Genomic DNA, 20,877 nt, shown 5'->3' with positions numbered 1-20,877 from the left:
TATCTTGTTCTGAGCTGGCAGGAGGCAAAAGGGAAAGTGTATGTGATCCACTATTGCATCATTTCTGTCTGTTCCTAAGTCGGTCGCAGAGGGGATGTGGGTTTTTTTCCAAGAAAGCTAGGTCCTGTGCTCAAAGGCAGAAAACTGATAGAGCAACTCAACCAAAAAGCATCCCCTTAAGAAACTCTCTGAACTTAATCCTTAGTGTTCACTCTGCAGAGATTCCTTTAACTTCCAGCAATACGATGTATTACTGACTAAATTACTGCTCTATTTTTTTTCCTGCCCTGTGCTCCACCTACAGTAGAACAGTGTGGCGTACTGTTCAAAAGGTCAATGAATCGTGCGTGAACTTCTGAAAATTAATGGGAGTCTGGATGGAGACAAGGGAGGGACACTCTTCCTAACTAATCAGAGAACTATCTTATTGGGTTTTCATTTAATACAGGGGGCATCTCATTTTATATAGTAGACATTGTTTTGAAATAAAAAGTTTAAATCAAAATGTCTTTAAAGCACATTATCTCTTTAATGCCCCCAGAAAAACAAGATCATTTAAAGAAACCCAGCCCATCACACTAGGCATTCTTTGAAATACTTATTATCATGGGGATGCCTGGGTGGCTCAGTCGGTTAAGCGTCTGACTTTTGGTTTTGGCTCAGGTCATGATCACACAGTTCACGGGTTCGAGCCCCACAACAGGCTCTGAGCCTGACAATGGGGAACCTGCTTGGGTTTCTCTCCCTCTCTCTGCCCTTCCCTTGCTCTCTCTCCCTTTCTCTCAAAAATAAATAAACTTTAAAAAAAAGAACTACTCGGGGCGCCTGGGTGGCGCAGTCGGTTAAGCGTCCGACTTCAGCCAGGTCACGATCTCGCGGTCCGGGAGTTCGAGCCCCGAGTCAGGCTCTGGGCTGATGGCTCAGAGCCTGGAGCCTGTTTCCGATTCTGTGTCTCCCTCTCTCTCTCTGCCCCTCCCCCGTTCATGCTCTGTCTCTCTCTGTCCCAAAAAAAAAACAAAAACAAAACAAACAAACAAAAAAAAAAGTTGAAAAAAGAACTACTCATTATTATATAATCAAATAGTGAATGGTCAGTTCCTAATTTATAATTTGGATTTTGAAATATGCTTTTTTTTTTAATATACAGGCTTTTTTTAATATACAGTCCCATTTAATATACAGGCCTGTATATTTTTTTAATATACAGGCTTTTTTTTTTTTAATATACAGGCTTTAATATACAGGCTTGGAAAGTGATGCAATTAACTGACCACATAGGGGCCTCAATCAGGCAATCAGACCTTAGCTGTTGGGGTCTGGCCTGACTCAACAGTTGAAAAACAAGGTCCAAAGAACTTATGCCTGAGAGAAATGTGCTCAAGGGACTCTGAACTCATGCCAGGACTTTCCCAGTGCTTACATCTGAAAAGTCCCTGGGGGACCTAGGGCGGGTTGAGCAAGGAAGGGGGGCAGAGTAAATCCTTCTTCACCAGGGAGGGTAGAAATAACAAGTCATACTTCCAGAGTGCTTACAACAAGCCAAGCTCTTCCTCAGACTCTTCTTTACGTATTAAAAAACATTTTTTTTAACTTTACTTATTTATTTTGAGAGAGACAGAGACAGCGTGAGTGGGGGAGGGGTAGAGAGGGAGAGGGAGAATCCCAAGCAGGCTCTGTGCTGCCAGCTCAGAGCCCAAAGTGGGGCTCGAACTCATGAAAATGGGGGATCATGACCTGAGCGGATCGATGCTTAACCGACTGAGCCACCCAGGTGTCCCTCTTCCTCGGACTCTTGGCATGTATCAACTCAGTTAATCATTCCAACAACGCAGGAAACAGTTACCATTACTCTCCACTTCCCAAATGAGAAACTGAGTCAGGAAGGTTAACAGCAATTTGCCTGCTCTCCTACACTAAAAAATGGTGGAGCTGGTTGCTCACCTTAGTCATCAGGGGCTTAGTAATATGCCTCAAATTCGCTTAAAATGCACACCTTTAAGATGAAAGGCAGGGCATGTCTGATGAAGCCTGTGACTTCAGAACGCCTTTTGAGACCAGGAATTACTCTGGGACGGCGGGGTGGGGCGCGGGGCCGGGGCGGGCGGTGAGAGGAAAAGGTGAGAAAGGTGAGTTCCCTGTGTGCACGATGAAGGAGAGGTCTCCAGTCCATTCCTAGCTGGTGCAAGCTGAGAACTTGGACTTTTGCCGTCCTCGGTCAGACAGAACCCTAAAGCACACGGGGCGGAGGCGGAAAGAACACTGCCAAAGCCAGGGATCGCCGCTAGCCACGTGGCCCAACTTAGGAGCCAGGGGGGCTGTCCGCGAAGGCGGGGCCGGCGGGGCGGGGCGCGGGGCCGGGCGGGCCGGGCGGAGTGCGCCTGCGCGTGGGGTGGGTCGGCCGCTTAAAGCCGTTCCCCGCCCCACTCTGAAGTCCAGTCTCCCCGGTGCGCACGCGCGAAGCTTTCTCCTTGTCAGTCGGCGCCGCGTGCAGGCTGGTGCCTCTGTGGCGGCGGCTGCGGCTCGTCATCCGCACCATGAGCGGCTTCAGCAGCGAGGAGCGCGCAGCGCCCTTCACCCCCGAGTACCGAGTCTTCCTCAGTGAGTGTCGGCAGACCGCGACCCCTCCCCGCCCGCCAACCCATTCATTCCCGGGCCTCGCCTCGCCTCGCCTCCTGCCCGGGCGCCGTCGGCCCGCGCTCCGCCCCTTGTCCCGGGCGCGGGCCGGGTTCCTTGGGCTTCCCGGTCCCTGGGCCGGCCAGGCCCTCCCATTTCACGCGTCCCGTTTGAAACGGGTAAACGGGGTGGGGGGAGGGTGACCGCGGGGACGGTCTTTCTCTTTCACACGCGCGGTGGGACCCGACCCCGGGCCCGGCTAGTTTTGCAGGTGCCCTCGGGCAGCGTCTGATGGGAAGGGAAACCACTGAGTCACTCTAGAAAAGGTGTCAGGAGGTAAACTAATCTGCGTAAGAGGATTGCTTGATTTGTAGGAACGGGGGCAGGGTGGAGGGATGACTCCCTAAGGACCTTAATTCCTGAACTGTAGCTCAGCCTGCGGGCGCCAGGCAGGGTGAGATCCAGCCCCTCGTTCTGCAGAGGGGGAAACTGAGGCCCGGAGCAGGAGCCGTCAGTGGAGGACCGAACCCATCTCCAGGAAGGCCCGGTCGCGCATCTGCCCCTCCCTCCCGCGGAGGTTTCCCCTGTAGCGCGGATGCTGGGAATGAGCCTTCTTGAAACAGAAAGCTGTTTCCCTCAAGTCAAACAGGTGACGTCAGTCTGGAAAGCACGAGGGAGAAAGTGCCAAGTTTTTACCCCTGGGCAGGGAATTGACATCTGAGGGGTACCTACCCCAGGTCCACACCTGGAGCTGCACTTAGAGCTCTGCACGCTGCGGGCTGATGGAGCTCCGCTTTCCCTCGCCCACCGCCTTTTGTCTTGCAGGTGGAGGAAAGAAAGCTACCTCGGGTTTTACCTTGATCTCTACCCACGCCCCTGCCCAAGCCACTAGGAATAGATAACTGGAGAGAGCCAAGGCGTTCGAAAATGTGTCCGTAGAGGCGTTTCTGTTTTAACTGTAAAGAGCCGTTTTACGCGGAAGGAAATGGGCAGGTGCAGCAAATCTTTGCGGGTGATGTGTGCGGCAGGCAGGAAATTGCCGGGTGGAGGGGACCAATGGGAACACGGAGAGAACGCACGAAGATCCTAGCGAAAAGTAACCTGCTGCGGGAGGAAAAGGAAAGTGAACTCAGGTTTACACATGTAGCTAAAGATTACCATGTAAAATCCAGGAAGGATGGGACTCCCCATTTTATTTAATTTTGGACTTAAATAAGGGCAGTGTAGGATCTTTTGACTAATAATTCACTGAACTATTTTTTCTGTAGTTAGAATCTCTCTGTAGGAGGGATTTAGAGCGGTGACGCTCAAGTTTGAAGGTGGAAAGATGATTGGCTAATTGACTTCAAGCTGTATTTATTTGCACAGTAGTTAGCACTTAGGTTACCTAATGGTGGCAAGAATTTGATGGCCGTTGTGGAAGACCATAGCCATTCCTTGACTTTGACACTGGCTAATGTAATTTTTTATCAGATGGAACTCTCTGGGACTTAAAAAATACCAATGATTAGAACTGATTATGTAATTACATAATTTTAAGGTTTTTTTTAAAAAATGTTTTTTAACACGTATTTATTTTTTGAGAAACACAGTCAGAGCACACGAGCAGGGGATGTTCAGAGAGAGGGAGACACAGAATCGGAAGCAGGCTCCAGGCTCTGAGCTGAGCACAGAGCCCGTCGCGTGGCTCGAACTCACGAACTGTGAGATCATGACCTGGGCCGAAGTTGGACCCTTAACGGACTGAGCCACCCAGGCGCCCCAAGGTTTTTTAATCATAGATTTCTTAGCACCCTTCCTTAATAGGAGAAGATTTTTTACCTCTATAGTGTTATATTTGTCAGTCTCTTTAAAACTGATGGTGGATTGGACTGTGAAGTCACGGGTGACTCTGAAGGGATCGTACGAAATGGAGATATATACTGTCCTTTTTCATTTTCTGCAAAATGAATTACAGAAAGTCATTAGTTCTTTTGTTAATTGCATTTCCAGATGCATTAAGTCCACATTTTAAAAAATACTTAAATTTTTGGCCACTGCTCAGTTTTTCGTATTCCACCTCAGTTTTCAAATGTGAAGGGATATAGGTTCACCCTTAGGTTTTCTAAAGAATAGTAAGGAAGTTTTGTTTTTTTTTTAATGTTTATTTATTTTTTTGAGAGAGAGAGACAGAGCGTGAACAGGGGAGAGGCAGAGAGAGAGGGAGACACAGAATCCAAAGCAAGCTCCAGGCTCTGAGCTGTCAGCACAGAGCCCGATGTGGGGCCCAAACTCACAAACTGTGAGATCATGACCTGAGCCGAAGTTGAATCTTAACTAACTGAGCCACCCAGGTACCCCTGTAAGACAGTTTTGAAATTACTTTTTGGATATGGTAGTTAAGTCTCTAGAATATAGAAATTACCTGTGAAAGGGTTATTGGAACTTGATTATCCTTAAGAAATATAACCTGTCTCTGTCTTCCTGGAACATTGCCTAAAACAACATGGTTTTATAACTCAACAAATTGGTCCCTTCCCTTCCCCCCAAGCCCAACTGTTTCATTAGCTATGTAAGCTGTTAAGTGATGTAAGATCAGTCCAAAACAATTTGATAGCCTTTTGTATGCCAGGCACTGCTAGAGTCTGGGGATACAAAAGTATGTAAGACAGCCCTTGCCCGTGTTATAGAGGTTAGTATCTGTTAGACTCCTAAGGAGAGCAGAGGATTAAAATTTAACCCAATCTTGGGGGGATCCGGAAGGTAAAGTATACAACCAGCTTTTCTCGTGTGGGAATAAAAAATGTCTACTTCACTATTCTGGTGAATGGTGTTGATAATGGGAAAGGCCATGCAAGTTTGGGGACGGGGTGTGTATGGGAAATCGCAGTATCTTTTTCTCAATCCTATGGTAAGCCTAAAATGACTCTAAAAAATTTAAGTGTTTTTTAAAATGTGTACTTAATGCATCTGGAAATGCAATTAGCAAAAGAACTAATGACTTTTTGTAATTCATTTTGCAGAAAATGAAAAAGGACAGTATATATCTCCATTTCATGATGTTCCAATTTATGCGGATAAGGTAAGATGTCCTGACCATTTAAACATAGTCTCTTTACTCAGATCAGTTAATTCCACATATGGATTTTCTTATACGTCTTCATAAGTGCTTAAAATGCCTCATTGTGCTGCAAATTCAAGGTACATTGACTAAGAAGTCAGTCTTAAATCCAGATTATTTGGCTAAAGAAGCAATTATAATTTGGGGAAGGAGTAGAGGAACAGATAACAAATGTTTCAAAGCTGTCCTTGGGACTAAATCTTAGTACCTCATAAGTGGTTTTATTTTATTTTATATTTTATTTTATATTTTCATTTTATTTTATTCATTTTATTTTTAATTTTTATTTTTTCTCATAAGTGGTTTTAAAATTAACCAGGTAGGGGCGCTTAGGTGGCTCAGTTGGTTAAGTGACATTGGCTTACGTCATGATTTCATGTTTTATGAGTTCAGCTCCATATCAGGCTCTTTGCTGTCAGTGCAGAGCCTGCTTTGGATCCTCTGTCTCCTCTCTCTCTCTGTCTCTCTCTCTCTCTCTACCCCTCCACTGCTGTCTCTCGCTTTCTCAAAAAATAAATGAACATTTAAAAATAAAATAAAATAAAATACACCAGGTAGCCAGCACAAAATTTGGGTTGTGGGATATTTATTAAACAGCAAAAATAAACTATTTTATTTACAAAAATTAAACAATATTATTCAGTGATATCATTTCCTATAGGAAAATTCAGTACTTTCAGTGGACTGTTAGAGTTAAGATGCAAATAGTGTTGGGGCGCCTGGGTGGCTCAGTCGGTTGAGTGACTGACTTTGGCTCGGGTCACGATGTCACAGCTCGTGAGTTCGAGCCCCATGTCAGGCTCTGTGCTGACAGCTCTGAGCCTGGAGCCTGCTTCGGATTCTGTGTCTCCCTCTCTCTCTGCCCCTGACCCACTCGCATTCTGTCTTTTTCTCTCTCAAAAATAAATAAACATTAAAAAACTATATAATAAAAAAAATACAGTGTTAATAAAGGTTAAGTCTACAGACTTCTAAAAAGAGGTGTCTGTTAGTATGCACACCAGTGAGCTGAAGAAATCTAGCACAAATTGATAGGCTAACCACAAATGGGTAAGAATTTTACTTTGCTAGGAGAAACTGTCTACAACGATATATTCCAAAGTCTTTGTGGTCCTTTGGAAGTAAGAATTGCTAGTGGCCCTTTCTGATTTTTATTTTCATTTTTGTCTTTTTATATTTTCTAATCTTTTTACAATGAGCATGGGTTATTTTTACAAATTGAAATAGTTATTGTTATTTTTTTATTCAGTGCTTGTTTTAGCCTCCTTCCCAGTAGGAGAAGTTTGTACTTCTGACACAAGGAACTGACACAAGGACGGATGCCTGCTGCTTTTTTAAACCTTTAAAAATTCTTTTTGTCCAACCGGGAAGCATGATTCACGATGAACACAAATTTTTTTGAGTTCTAAACACTGCACATAGATTGTTGATTTTCCTTGGCTAAATGCCAATACATAATACATGTGAGCATCGCATTCCAGTGCAAGTCTAGAATACCATTATAGGTGAAATCTTCTCCTTGTATATGCTGAGTCCTACTGTTTCTCTGTACTTGACTATCAGAGAGACATAGGCAAATTCACCGAAATTGTACCAGGAAATTTCCTCCAGTTCCAGACTGACAACTTGAGCGTCGGCAGAAAATCCCAACTCAAGGTGTTGCTTCCTAGGAGCTTCCTTGTGCTGGGCTCCAACAGGAGATAGTAGAGCAAATAGCCTAAGGCCAATTATGTGCCACGCTGACAGGAGGGACCTCTAATTGGCATGTGTTCTCCTGTGGGATTCTCAAAGTTGTATTTATTCAGAAACTCTAATTTGTTATGTCTGATTTCCTGGGAGTTGGCATGAGCTGCAGGATCCTTCCTTCCTCTTGAATTGGCATCATTTGGTTGACTTGATTATCCGTTTGGTGTGTAATTAGTATGCATATCAAAGTACTTTCCAGTCATGTCTCACACCATTTTGAGTAGTTAAGAGGTATAAAATGATGACTGAAAGTTTATTGAGAGTAACTTGACATGTAGATGTGCTAAGGAAGAAAAATATTTTCTTGACTTAGAGCTATTTTTTGTGTGCGTGTGTTTATAAGTGTCTTAGTTCATTTGGGCTGCTGTAACAAAATACCATAGACTGGTAGCTTATCAACAGCATGCATTTTTTACTCACAGTTCAGGGAGACTGGAGGTCTGAGATCAGGGTGCCAGCATGGTTGGGTGAGGGCCCTCTTTTGGTCATGGACTTCTAGCTATGTACTTTTGTGGCAGAAAGGGCTAAGGATCTCTCTGGAGCCTCTTTTATAAGGCACTAATCCCACTCATGAGGGTTCCACCCCTGTGTCTTAAACACTTGCCAAAGGTCCCACCCAGTGTACAATCACTATTGAGGGTTAGGATTTCAACAAATGAATTTTGGGGGGACACAAACATGCAGACCATAGCTATAAGTAACTGATACAATATTCTATGTTATATAAACTATAATATTCTAGCCAAGGATCAGAATGTTCATAATAGTTGTGGTGCCCAGTTTTATTACTGCTTCAAGTTACCCCAGAATAGGAAACTGAGACTACATTTTGGTGCTATGTAAAACATCTTCACTCAGTTTATTCTGCAACTCCTTGGAGTCTTGTATGGGACTGATTTGGGCTATAATCTGGGATTACTCAAATGAAAACTCTGCCTTTGCACCGCCCTGAGCTGGCTCAGAAACACAATCTCTTACAACTCTGGATTTCACTAGTGGTCCAGACGTCAGTGAACTTCAGCATTTCAGATTCCTGTCTGAGAAGCAGGAAAGAGTTCTTTTGTTTTGTTCTGTTTTTAAGGAAGTTTAGTATATACAAAATACCAAAAGGGTGTGGTACACAGAAATTATTTTGGATTGTAGCCTAAATAAAAGATCTGATTAACTCCATTGGTTACAGAAGAGTGTGCTTTCTTTTTTTTTTTTTTTTTTTTAGTTCCAATGTTATTAAGTTTATGTAAATACATTTTTAGTGTGTGGTTGTGGACTTTATCTCTAATATGGTCAGTCATTCAAAGGGAGATAATGAGGGAACGTATCTTTCACACAACTCTTACCACTCTACTGAGGAAGAATGCCCAAAGGCTTATATTCGGCTCTATGTCAGGACCTCTCAATGTGGACAGCCACTAGGTAATCAAGCCAGCCAGTTCTGGGAATCCATGTGACTCAAACACCCTGCCTGGATTATTTCCAAATCCATTCGGTGGAAGAAGGCAAAGGCAAGGACTCACTGGATTTTGTCCTTTGCTCTGGGTCTATTTTGGGGTCAAATATAAAAATACCTGTGGCTCAGGGTGTCTTCTGACATAAAACTTTTTAGATAAGAGAAATGTTTAAAATCCAGAACATAGCATAAACGGTGTGAAATAGTGGGTGGATTAACTTTTATGTAAATCTTCAAGTGCTCAAATATCATGACTTGATATTTAGATTTAGAAGTTTGGTATTGTTTTCGTTCTGTATCTTGAACGTTGATGTTAAATATTTGTTCTAACAATATAGGCTTCTGTTTGTTTTCCAGGTGACTGTTGGGAGAATATGTAAATATGGAACTATTTTTTTTTTCTCCTCTTCTAAAAGTTCAGCTTATAATCAAATAGGTTGATGCCTCAGAAATTTAACAATATTTTCTGCAGTCATGTATCATTTTTTTCCAAGATTTTATTTTTATTTATTTATTTAAAAAAATTTTTTTTTAACATTTATTTATTTTTGAGACAGAGAGAGAGCAGGAACGGGGGAGGGTCAGAGAGAGGGAGACACAGAATCCGAAACAGGCTCCAGGCTGCGAGCTGTCAGCACAGAGCCTGACGCGGGGCTCGAACTCATGGACCGTGAGATCGTGACCTGAGCCGAAGTCGGCCGCTCAACCGACTGAAGCACCCAGGCGCCCCTCCAAGATTTTATTTTTAAGCAATTCCTACACCCAATGTGAGACTCAAACTCAGAACCCCAAGATCAAGGGTCACATGCTCCACCAACTGAGCCAGCCAAGCGCCCCCTGCACTCATGTTATCATTCTCTTTGAAGATACTATTTCGCTGTACCTGAGCCCTTTAGAAGAGATCTACTTAAGCAGATGCCTGTTTGATTACTTCCTTCCGGGGTTTGCTTTGTTTCAAATTTTCAATTTCTTTTCATAAACAGTTCCTTAAATGGAAGTTTTTAAAATGTCACTGAATTAATTAAACACTGTTTTCTTCCCTAGCTTTGTACGTATATAGAATGGGTTTTCTGGATATTTGTTTTGTTTATCTTTGGTTTCATGTTTTCTAAACCAAAGTTAGAACCGGGAACAGATGGGAACTGATGGCCGTTAAGCTTAATCAGCATGTCATAACTAAAAATAAACTCCTACTTTTTCCCTCTCCAGTGAGCATTCAGGTGACTAAATTTTGATAACAGATATTCTAACCATAATCTCTGTGGTCTGTCAACTTCGTTGAAAAGGTAAAGTTGGGATGATTAAATATGCATATAACATACAACAATGCCTGGCTTTATAGGAAAGTCTCAGTAAACAGTAACCAACCAAATAGGATGATGATGTTGAGCACAATGACTGATTGTTTCTTTAGCCCTTCAGAGCTCTATTTTATAGGGTAAAAAAAAAAAAAAAAATCACTGAATTAAGAGTAAGGAATCTTTACTTTAGTCTTGGTTTTACCACTAACTGGCCTAATGATATTGAGCAAATTCCTTCATCTCTGAGCCATGTTCATCTTGGTGGGTGTTTTAGATTACATTCTATGTTGATGTCCCATGATTCTGTGTATAGAGCTTATTGATGAACCCTCATTACAGATCATTATTTTTAAAAAGGCCCAAAATTATTGTTGATATTTATTGAATGATTCCTGAAACCTTAGGCACTATGCTAAAGCCCTTCTGTGGATTATATCATTTGGCCATCACGTCATTCTCTAAGCTAGGTTCTTTCATTAGCCCCATTGTCCAGGATCAGCCACTAGAGCTTATAAGCAGTAGTGTCATGCTTGAAACCTGGCATTTTGGCTCAGAACTTGTGGTTTTAACCACTGTGTTCCACTTCCTTGAGTGATTATGGATATGTAGGAGAGGTGGATTTTACTTTGTACTTCTTATATGTTCCAAATTTTCTACAGTAGATATCTCTTTAATAATGCAGACAAAAAGGCTTGCTTGATTTTTTTTTTTTTTTTTTTGCTCAGCGTTCAAAGGAAATGAGTAAGAGCTTTTTTTTCTTTGGAAAGGCTCAGAAGTCTTCTAGTCCAGGCATTCTTGGTGGCCCCGAGGCCCTCAAATGGCCACGGATGGGTTTCTGAGGTTCTGTGAACTCTGTGATACTGCGATTTGGTGTAAATGTGCATTTTTCCTGGGAAAGGTTCTGTGTTCAAAATTCTTCGTCATCATGGGGGTGCCTGGGTGGCTCAGTCGGTTAAGCATCTGACTTCAACTCAGGTCATGATCTCACAGCTTGTGAGTCTAAGCTCCACATCAGGCTCTGTCCTGACAGCTCAGAGCCTACAGCCTGCTTGGGATTCTGTGTCTCCCTCTCTCTCTGCCCCTCCCCTGCTCATGCGCTCTCTCTCTCTCTCTCTCTCTTTCTCTCGTTCTTTCAAAAATAAACATTAAAAATTTTTTTTAAAAAAAGAGTAGAACTTAAGTATTGCCACACACACAAAGTAAATATGTGAGGTGATGAAGAGGTTAATTTCCTTGATGAGGGGGATCATTTCACAATGTATGCATATACCAAAACCTCACATTGTACATCCTGAATACGTGATTATTTGTCAATTATACCTCAATAAAGCTGAAGAAATTAAGTTTTTTAAAAAGAAAAAGTAAATGGGTTCCTGAATTATTTCATTGACAAGTGATAAAAGTGAGATCATGACCTGAGCCACAGTCGGACACTTAACTGACTGAGCCACCCAGGCCCCCCTAAGATCTACTCTTTAAGCAAATTTCATTGAATCATTTTTTTCAACGTTTATTTATTTTTGGGATAGAGAGAGACAGAGCATGAACGGGGGAGGGGCAGAGAGAGAGGGAGACACAGAATCGGAAACAGGCTCCAGGCTCCGAGCCATCAGCCCAGAGCCTGACGCGGGGCTCGAACCCACGGACCGCGAGATCGTGACCTGGTTGATGTTGGACGCTTAACCGACTGCGCCACCCAGGCGCCCCTCATTGAATCATTTTTAGTGTTTTTGAGGAACCGCCATGCTGTTTTCCATAATGGATGCACTAATTTACGTTCCCATTAACAGTGCACAAGGAGGAATCCATTTGCATTTAATAGTTTAGAGTATATCCTGTAATAAAAAAACTGACACTGAAGCCCAAACCTAAAACTAAGGATTAAGAGCCATTGTCACTTGGTGAGCACTTAATAAGGTATAATAACCTCAGACAGGATTAAATCTAGTACACCTTTTCAAAAGTACCTGTTTGCAGGTGGAACATTTCCTTATTAATTATGTGAGTTTTTCTGATAGGGATTTTATACTACAAAACTGTTCTAGAAGTTAAAAAAAAAAAAAGCTGCCCTTGTTTTTTATTAGCTTCTTGCTTGTTGAGTAATCTCGAGATGAATTTAGAAGAAAGTCCTCTCTACCACCACCGTTTTTCTGCAAATTTTATTGCAAAACAAAATAAAAGGAAGGACGATGGAATCAGAGAGTGATTTTGTATTTCTTCCCAAGTCTGGCATTTACTTGGTTCCTGAAGTTATCTGGAGAGATACATGGTGGCTCAACTTGAAAATGTTGATTTAAAAGCCACTTATGTAAGTTTGCAATATAGCATGTCATGTTCACTAGGCTTTGGGTCCAGTGTTGGAAACTGATCATAAGTCTTAAGGTGTTCATAGGTCTCCCAATAAAGACGCATTTAACTTTACTACTAAGATTCAGTGATGGGATATAATTAAATGCTCCCTATATACACATACTTAACTACACTAGTTATAATAGCCTACCAAACAGCCATGGCCTGTTCATTAGTAAACAACTTTTAGACTACTAATTTGATCTATAAGAAAACTAACCGGTTTGGAAATGAAACCCCTGATCACCATACTATTGAAATATTCCTGTTTAATCAGTGAAAGTAAAAGACTAATCAAGATATAGGTTACATGTCTCCTACCCCTAAAATATTTTTATTTACACTCTTTTTGATTTAATGGAATGATATAATTAGTTTAGGCTTAAGTTTCCAATCTCCTTAGAATTTGAACACCTTTAACATTGACATTCTTATGAAATGATTATAAAGCTGGGAAGAGTGTTAGGTCTCTGCCTTTCGGAAGTCAGAGCTAAAGCTATAGTTTGCCTTTCTTCTGCCTCCTGCAGGCTTATCCAAATCATCCCACCAGGGATACTAACCCCTTCCTTCCTCTGAAACTATAAATAGGGAGCTGAGAGCTTGATGCCAGAGCGGGGATTTAGAATCAAAGCAGACTAGAAGTGGAGAACAGATTCTCCTCTCAATCCAGGATTGAGCTAAGTAATAGTTGAAACCAGTTAGGATTAGAGAAAGAAGGCATGAATTTGTAACTGGGTAGTACTAAATACCCTAAAGTCTTGTCTCAGTATTTTAAATGCATAAATGTTGGAAATACGAGAATGCATAATTTTTTCCAATTGTTAATTGTAAAATTCACATAACGTAAGACTGTTCTGACCATCGTTAAGTGTACACTTCAGGGGTATTGATACATTCACATTGTTGTGCAACCCTTGCCACCCTTCATCTCCAGAATTCGCTTCATCTTTTTTTTTTTTAATTTTTTTTTTAACGTTTATTTACTTTTGAGACAGAGAGAGACAGAGCATGAATGGGGGAGGATCAGAGAGAGAGAGGGAGACACAGAATCTGAAACAGGCTCCAGGCTCTGAGCTGTCAGCACAGAGCCCGACGCGGGGCTCGAACTCACGAACCGTGAGATCATGACCTGAGCCGAAGTCGGACGCTTAACCGACTGAGCCACCCAGGCGCCCCAGAACTCGCTTCATCTTTCAAAACTGAAACTTCATGTCCATTAAACATGAACTCCCGTTCCCCCCTCCCAACCCCCTTGCGGCTACCCTTCTACTTTCTGTTTCTGTATGAATTTGACTTCTTTAGATACCTCATGTAAGTGGAATCACACGGTATTTGTCCTTTTGTGACTGGCTTATTTCACTTATCATGGCCTCAAGTTGTGTCCACACATGTTACAGCATGTGTCAGAATTTCCTTCCTTTTTTGGGGGTTGCTTCTATGGTTTAGAGATTGTGAATAATGCTGCTATGAACATGGGTATACAAATACCTCTTCAAGACCTTGCTTTCAGTTCTTTGGGTGTATACCCAGAAGTGGAATTGCTGGGTCATATGGTAACTCTATTTTTGGTGGAACCGCGGTTTTCCACAGTGGCTATACCATTTTATGTTCCTACCAGCAGTGCACAGGAGTTCCAATTAGAATGCATAATTTAACAGTAAAAGTGCTTCCAGCAGTGGAATTGGTTGGATTTCTTGTATTGCCCTGAAAATGTTAAGGATCACTGTTCACCTGAACAACTCCCTGAATTGTAGCAGCCTCTAGGAGAAACGAGCTACTCCTCAGTAGTAGTTCCTGTTAAAGAATGAACCCCCTCCTTTTTATATCAACATACTTAATACTTTCTGTTGTGATAATTGATGGGGTACGTAATGACTAAAAGCTCCTATAAGTTCATTGCTTTAAAAAAAGGCACAGTACTCACTAGGGCATCTACATACACTTAAAAGTGTGCTAAGCATTCATTTTACAGGTAAGTTCCCTCCCCCAGGTTTATGAACCCCACCCTCCCCACCCACACACACACCCCACACCCACCCCAGCCCCACTGTAGCCTGAGGCCTCCATGCAGAGGCCTGGATTTGGAAATCTAACTTCGAGGGAGTTCAAAGAGCTTTTATGGGGCACCTGAGTGGCTCAGTTGGTTAAGTGTCCGACTTCAGCTCAGGTCATGATCTCGAGGTCTGTGAGTTTGAGCCCTGCGTCGGGCTCTGTGCTGCCAGCTCAGAGCCTGGAGCCTCCTTCGGGTTCTGTGTCTCCCTCTCTCTCTGCCCCTGCCCAGCTTATGTTCTGTCTCTCTCTCAAAAATAAATATTAAAAAATAAAAGAGCTTTTATTCTATTCACTGCTAGTCTTCAGTGCCTAGGAAAGTAACACCCAACAGTGGCACTCAGTAATTAATTAATTAATTATTGAGAGAACATGAATGATTTGGCTCTGAGGCTTTTTGCAGGATACTCCCTGCTGTTTTTTGGCCTAGCTAATTCCTAAAAAGCACCAAACTGGGGCACCTGGGTGGCTCAGTCAGTTGAGCTTCCAACTTCAGCTCAGGTCATGATCTCACAGTTCATGGGTTCGAGGCCCATGTCGGGCTCTGTACTGACAGCTCAGAGCTTGGAACCTGCTTCAAATTCTGTGTCTCCCTCTCTCTCTGCCCCTTCCCTGTTCATACTCTGTCTCTCTCTGTCTCAAAAATAAACATTAAACAAACAAAAAAAAAAAAAAATTAAAGAATAAAAAAATAAAAAGCACCAAACCTTCAGGCTTTTGGAATTCCTCTGTGCAGTGGAGTTGTCTTAACCATTTTCAGAAAGATGTTTTCTTTCCTTTAATGTTCTTTCTTTGCTTGCTTTCCATTATAGTTACGTAGGTTTGTAATACTAGGTAGTGGTTTTTGAGGATCTATATGCATTTATCACTTATTCCATTAAAATGTTCAATATAGGGGCGCCTGGGTGGCGCAGTCAGTTAAGCGTCCGACTTCAACCAGGTCACGATCTCACGGTCCGTGAGTTCGAGCCCCGCGTCGGGCTCTGGGCTGATGGCTCAGAGCCTGGAGCCTGTTTCCGATTCTGTGTCTCCCTCTCTCTGTGCCCCTCGCTCGTTCATGCTCTGTCTCTCTCTGTCCCAAAAATAAATAAACGTTGAAAAAAAAAAAATTAAAAAAAAATAAAAAATAAAATGTTCAATATAGTTACCAAATTTCAAATTTGTACATTTTGGCCCTATTTGCTACCTTTTTCTTGAGGTAATTTATTCATTTGGTAATGCTTTTTTTTTTTTTTTTTTTTTTTTAATTTACTGATCTCTTTGTTTTCACGTCTCAGTTACTCTTTCATGTGGTAACAGCTCCATCTTGTGAACAGTTAGGGTATTGCTGCTGAAAACTTAGAGTCCAGACTTGCTCGTAGACCCATAGATCTTTCATTTTAATACCTGAGGTGTGGTATGAGATAGATGCAGTTCTTGAAAAGAAATCACATTTCTTTGATTAAATCTTGAAATTGAATCAAAAATTGGGTCTTCCCATGAACAATGTGTTACTTTTTCTAAACCACACAATTATCACTTAACATGGATAGAGCACTTACTCAGTCCTGGATTTTAAGATCTCTGTTTTTTGTGGGTTTTATGTTATATCAAGTAGGTGTTCAGAGGCTTGAAGCAGAAACTCATGAAATCTTCTTGTCTCCCTCAATTTGACCAAGAACTTAAATAAAGGGCAGAAGTTTGAGACTGTAAGCTCTAGCTTTTCTGCTTGGTTAAAACTAATAGCACAGTAATCATTGGCTCAAAACCTTTGACTTATCCTTTTGTAGCTTATTAGTCTCTGTTTTTTGTTTTTTGTTTTTTGTTTTTTGTGGTTTTTTTTTGGTGCAAAGTAGCAGAAAAATAATTCTAAAAAGTGCGTAACTAAGTGACTTACATTTAAAAAAAAATGGTTTTTTTTGAGAGAGAGTGAGCATGGGTTGGGGAGAGGGGCAGAGGGAGAGAGAGAGAATCTTAAACAGGCTCCATACTCAGTGCAGAGCCCGACATGGGGCTCGAACCCATGACCCTGGATTATGACCTGAGTCAAAATCAAGAGTTGGACGGTCAACCGACTGAGCCACCCAGGTACCCCATAAAGTGACTTTCATTTCAAATCCGCTTTAAAAAATACACCTTTTATAAAAGAATAATTGCAAATTTGGCTTCATGTATACCTTTTGCAAGGCTATAAACTGAAAACCTGACCATTTAAAGTTTTATTTATTGGGGCGCCTGGGTGGCTCAGTCGGTTAAGCGTCCGACTTCGGCTTAGGTCATGATCTCACAGTTTGTGGGTTCGAGCCCGGCATCAGGTTCTGTGCTGACAGCTCAGAGCCTGGAGCCTGTTTCAGATTCTGTGTCTTCCTCTCTATCTGCCCCTCCTCTGTCAAACTAACGTATGACAACGTAAGTAAACTGACGTAGGGTTTGTCTTCCAAACTGCCACTGAAAGAGGAGTTCTGAAAACATCTTGAGCAATTGCAGTGTCACTGGAGGAAGCGAATGGGCTTTGGAGATGATCTCTTTGAAGATGGTCTTCCTCGGAGATAGAAGTTCTGTTATGTTTAAAAATTATTTCCTTTCTTTATAGTAACATTCTTCCCACCCCCCCCCGACATTTTATTATGAAAAATTTATTATGTTTACTTAAACACACAAAAATTTGAAAGAATTACAGATTGGACAAGAATACACCCACTACCTTAATTCTACAGTTACTTTGCATATTTGGTCTGATTTTTTTTTTTAAGTTTATGTATTTATTTTGAGAGAAAGCGCCTTCAATATCACGAACCATGAGATCATGACCTGAGCCAAAATCATCCAAAATCAAGAGTCTGAAATCAAGAGTCGGATGTTTAACTGACTAGGCCCCTGAGATGCCCCGGGTCTGATTTTTTGGCTGACTTGTGTTGAAAGCCTATTGACTTCAAAGATCCAATACAACGAACAGTTTAACTTTGGCCGAACCAGTGAAACGCTCACTGGGGTGAGAGAACAAATTAGCTCCTGTGACCATTTCACCTTCTATGTGTTTTTCAGGACGTGTTCCACATGGTAGTTGAAGTACCGCGCTGGTCGAATGCAAAAATGGAGGTATGTTTCTCCTTACACTGATGATCAGACCTAGGATATTAATTTTGATCTAAGCACACTGATTTGCATTTGCTTGAGTGTTCAACCGCTGAAGCCTAAGGTTTTCTTTTTGCTGGTCACAATCTCTTCTCCGGTTAGGTTGCATCGCCCACTGCCTGCCAGTCTTCCCCCTGGGCTCTGAAGCGGCAGACTGTCCTCCCCACACCTTTGCTTCTGGCTTCTGAAAGCCTAGAATTACCTGTTTCTCCTGTGTTATCCCCTTTAAGTCCATCAACGACTCCTCCAGACTCCTCCATGGAGTCACCGGGCTTTCTTTAGTTACCCCAGCCACCTGTGATCGTATTGGAATTTCTGTTGCGTTACTTGCTTTCTGATGACTCCTAATAGATTCGGCTTTTTGTTGTGGATATTTGTTACATTTCTTCTATCACCTAATTAAGCTTTTTGACAGTAGTCATATTTTGCATGTAATATACACTCAAATATTTGAATAATTTAAAATGTTTTAAGGAAAGCCTAAGTTGGATAATATTTACTATGCCCTTTTAATACAAATCTTAAAACATTTCTCAAATGTTAGGATTTTATTCCAGGTAATTTTAGTTTTTGCTTTCTTGAATAAGTAAATTTTGGGGTGTTTTTTTTTTAGGGTTTTTTCCCCTTCTTGATAGTTCCTGTGTACCTCAAATAAGTTTTCCAATTTAAGGCTGATTATGGAAAAACTTTTATATCAAATCATAAAAATGTTAGAGGCAAAATACTTCATTAAAGTGGAATTACAGGATATGCATTCCATAATTCATTTCCTCAAATCGTTATTTGAATAGTATTTTATATCCAAATATACAATAATTTGAAATTTTTTATTTCAGATAGCTACAAAGGACCCTTTAAACCCAATTAAACAAGATGTGAAAAAAGGAAAACTCCGTTACGTTGCAAATCTGTTCCCTTATAAAGGATATATCTGGAATTACGGTGCTATCCCTCAGGTATGTATCTGTGCAGTGGCTAAAAATGTACTTTTTAGCTTACAAAAAATTAACCTATAGCTGTTAGTGGAAAAGATTTAAACACCTGCAGAAAGTTTATGCCATAGTAGATTTTACCAACATAAGAGTAATTATTATTTTTAATTTTTAAAAATTTTTTAAATGTTTTTATTTATTTTTGAGACAGAGAGAGACAGAGCATGAGCAGGGGAGGGGCAGAGAGAAACGGAGACACAGAATCCGAAGCAGGCCCCAGGCTCAGAGCGGTCAGCACAGAGCCCACCGTGGGGCTCGAACTCACGGAGTGTGAGATCATGACCTGAGCTGAAGTCGGACGCCCAACCGACTGAGCCACCCAGGCGCCCCTGGGCTGTTATCTTTTAATGCAAACACGATCCACTTTGTCAGTAGCTTGTATAGAAATGATACACTCTCAGACTTAATTTTTTTTTAATTTTTAATTAATCAATTTAATTTTTAGACTTGGGAAGACCCAGGACACAATGACAAACACACTGGCTGTTGTGGTGACAATGACCCAATCGATGTGTGTGAAATTGGAAGCAAGGTACTGGAATCTGAAATGTTTTTCTGTAGTGTCAAGATGATAGTAATGAAGTATACAAAGTTCATACTTTAAAAAATATTGTGAATAAAATATATGCATATTAGTGAAATAGTGATGTCTCTTTGAGAAGTTAAAACTTCTAGTTCTGCTAAGCATTTGTATACTATAATGTGTGCATTTAAACTTAGTCTAAAAAATGTATGTATACACGCATGCAGAAGCAGTTGTGTTCTGCATTGCTTTGGCAGGCAGATGACTAGTCAACGGGTAGAATACCAGGAGGCAGATTTCATCTCGATACAAGGCAAACCTTGCCGACTTGCTCGGAACGGTCAGTGAACCGACCCATGTCAACCAACCTCAGGAGCTGGAGATCTATGGTCAGAATTTCTTCATCAAGTAGGGCAACTCTAACATCAAGACTGTAGTTATCATTTCCTTACGATACCGCTCAGGCTGAGGGAAATAGTTAACAACCGAAAAGAAAGTTGGCATTCAGTTTTTTAACTCATTAAGTTAAATCATATTGTTTGACTTGCCTAATTCAGTTGTTTGAATAAAATAAAAATTAAAGAAAGCACATTTAAATATGTGTTTGGAACATATTATGGAGGATTTATTTTTTGGCCCAATCAATGACACCTCAAAAAATATGAATTATCCTCAACTACGTTACTGATTTTCTTAGGGCCTCCAAGGGTACTTATTTTCAGTTTTGATAAGACAGGGATCTGCTTGTTTAGCTTTTTAAAAATTGCCTAAAGAAACCATTTTATGGTAAGTTTGCAGAAACTTGGCATCTTCCTTGTTTCCTGTTATCTACCAAGTACAACTTGTCTTCCAAAGTTTCATTCTGTGGTATTGTCCTAACTGTGGTTATTGACTCTTAGGTATGTGCAAGAGGTGAAATAATTAGTGTGAAAGTTCTGGGCATACTGGCTATGATCGATGAAGGGGAAACCGACTGGAAAGTCATTGCCATTAATGTGGATGATCCTGATGCAGCCAATTACAATGGTAAGGAAATCTGAAGATCTAAAGTCTTTACATCTAAATCTTACTCCCCACCAAATTTAACCTATAGAGACAGAATTACCTTCAGTAAGCACTAAGGAATAAGCCCACGCCTTCAAACTGTTAAAGAATGGAGAAGCAAAACATTTGACAAAGCACTGTTATTCCGCACAGTGAACTTCTTAGTAGTTAACTTAGTAATTGAGTAAATTTTCTCCTTCATTCCAGGAAAGGAAAAATCTGGTAGTTTGTGTTTACTCTTTTCTCTTTTCCTTCATACTAGCATTCTCTTGCTTTATTTATTTATTAAAAAAATTTTTTGAGTGTGATATGATCTGCATGCTATAAAATTCATCATTTTAAAGTGTGCAATTCTACGATTTTTAATATATTCACTCTGTTGTGCAACTGTCTCCATTGTCTAATTCCAGAACGTGTTCCCTACTCTAACAGTAAGTTCTGTATCCATTAGCAGCCACTCCCTGTTCCCATTTCCCCCAGTCCCTGGCAATCACTAATGTATTGTTTGTCTTAATGGACTGGCCTGTTCTGAACATTTCACACAAATGGGATTGTATGTTAATGTGTCTGTCTAGCTTATTTGACGTAGCATAATGTTT

At 41.2% G+C, this 20,877-nt stretch overlaps 1 protein-coding gene across 1 annotated transcript in view; it reads left to right on the top strand.

Moving 5' to 3' along the window:
• Window positions 1-2,424: 2,424 nt before the first annotated feature.
• The window catches only part of PPA1 (inorganic pyrophosphatase 1), a 28,170-nt gene continuing 9,717 nt past the window's right edge, over window positions 2,425-20,877 (top strand). Inside the window, exons 1-6 of the mRNA XM_040485261.1 lie at window positions 2,425-2,598; window positions 5,616-5,674; window positions 17,630-17,683; window positions 18,556-18,675; window positions 19,157-19,243; window positions 20,134-20,260. Coding sequence (XP_040341195.1) covers window positions 2,535-2,598; window positions 5,616-5,674; window positions 17,630-17,683; window positions 18,556-18,675; window positions 19,157-19,243; window positions 20,134-20,260 — 511 coding nt within the window. The 5' untranslated portion in view covers window positions 2,425-2,534. The remainder of the gene's footprint in view (window positions 2,599-5,615; window positions 5,675-17,629; window positions 17,684-18,555; window positions 18,676-19,156; window positions 19,244-20,133; window positions 20,261-20,877) is intronic.

Source organism: Herpailurus yagouaroundi, unplaced genomic scaffold, assembly GCF_014898765.1.
Source record: "Herpailurus yagouaroundi ecotype Mexico unplaced genomic scaffold, PumYag 163, whole genome shotgun sequence".
Classification (NCBI taxonomy): Eukaryota; Metazoa; Chordata; class Mammalia; order Carnivora; family Felidae; genus Herpailurus; species Herpailurus yagouaroundi.
The sequence above is the reverse complement of the archived record's forward strand: the minus strand, read 5'-3'. Positions and strand labels throughout refer to the sequence as shown.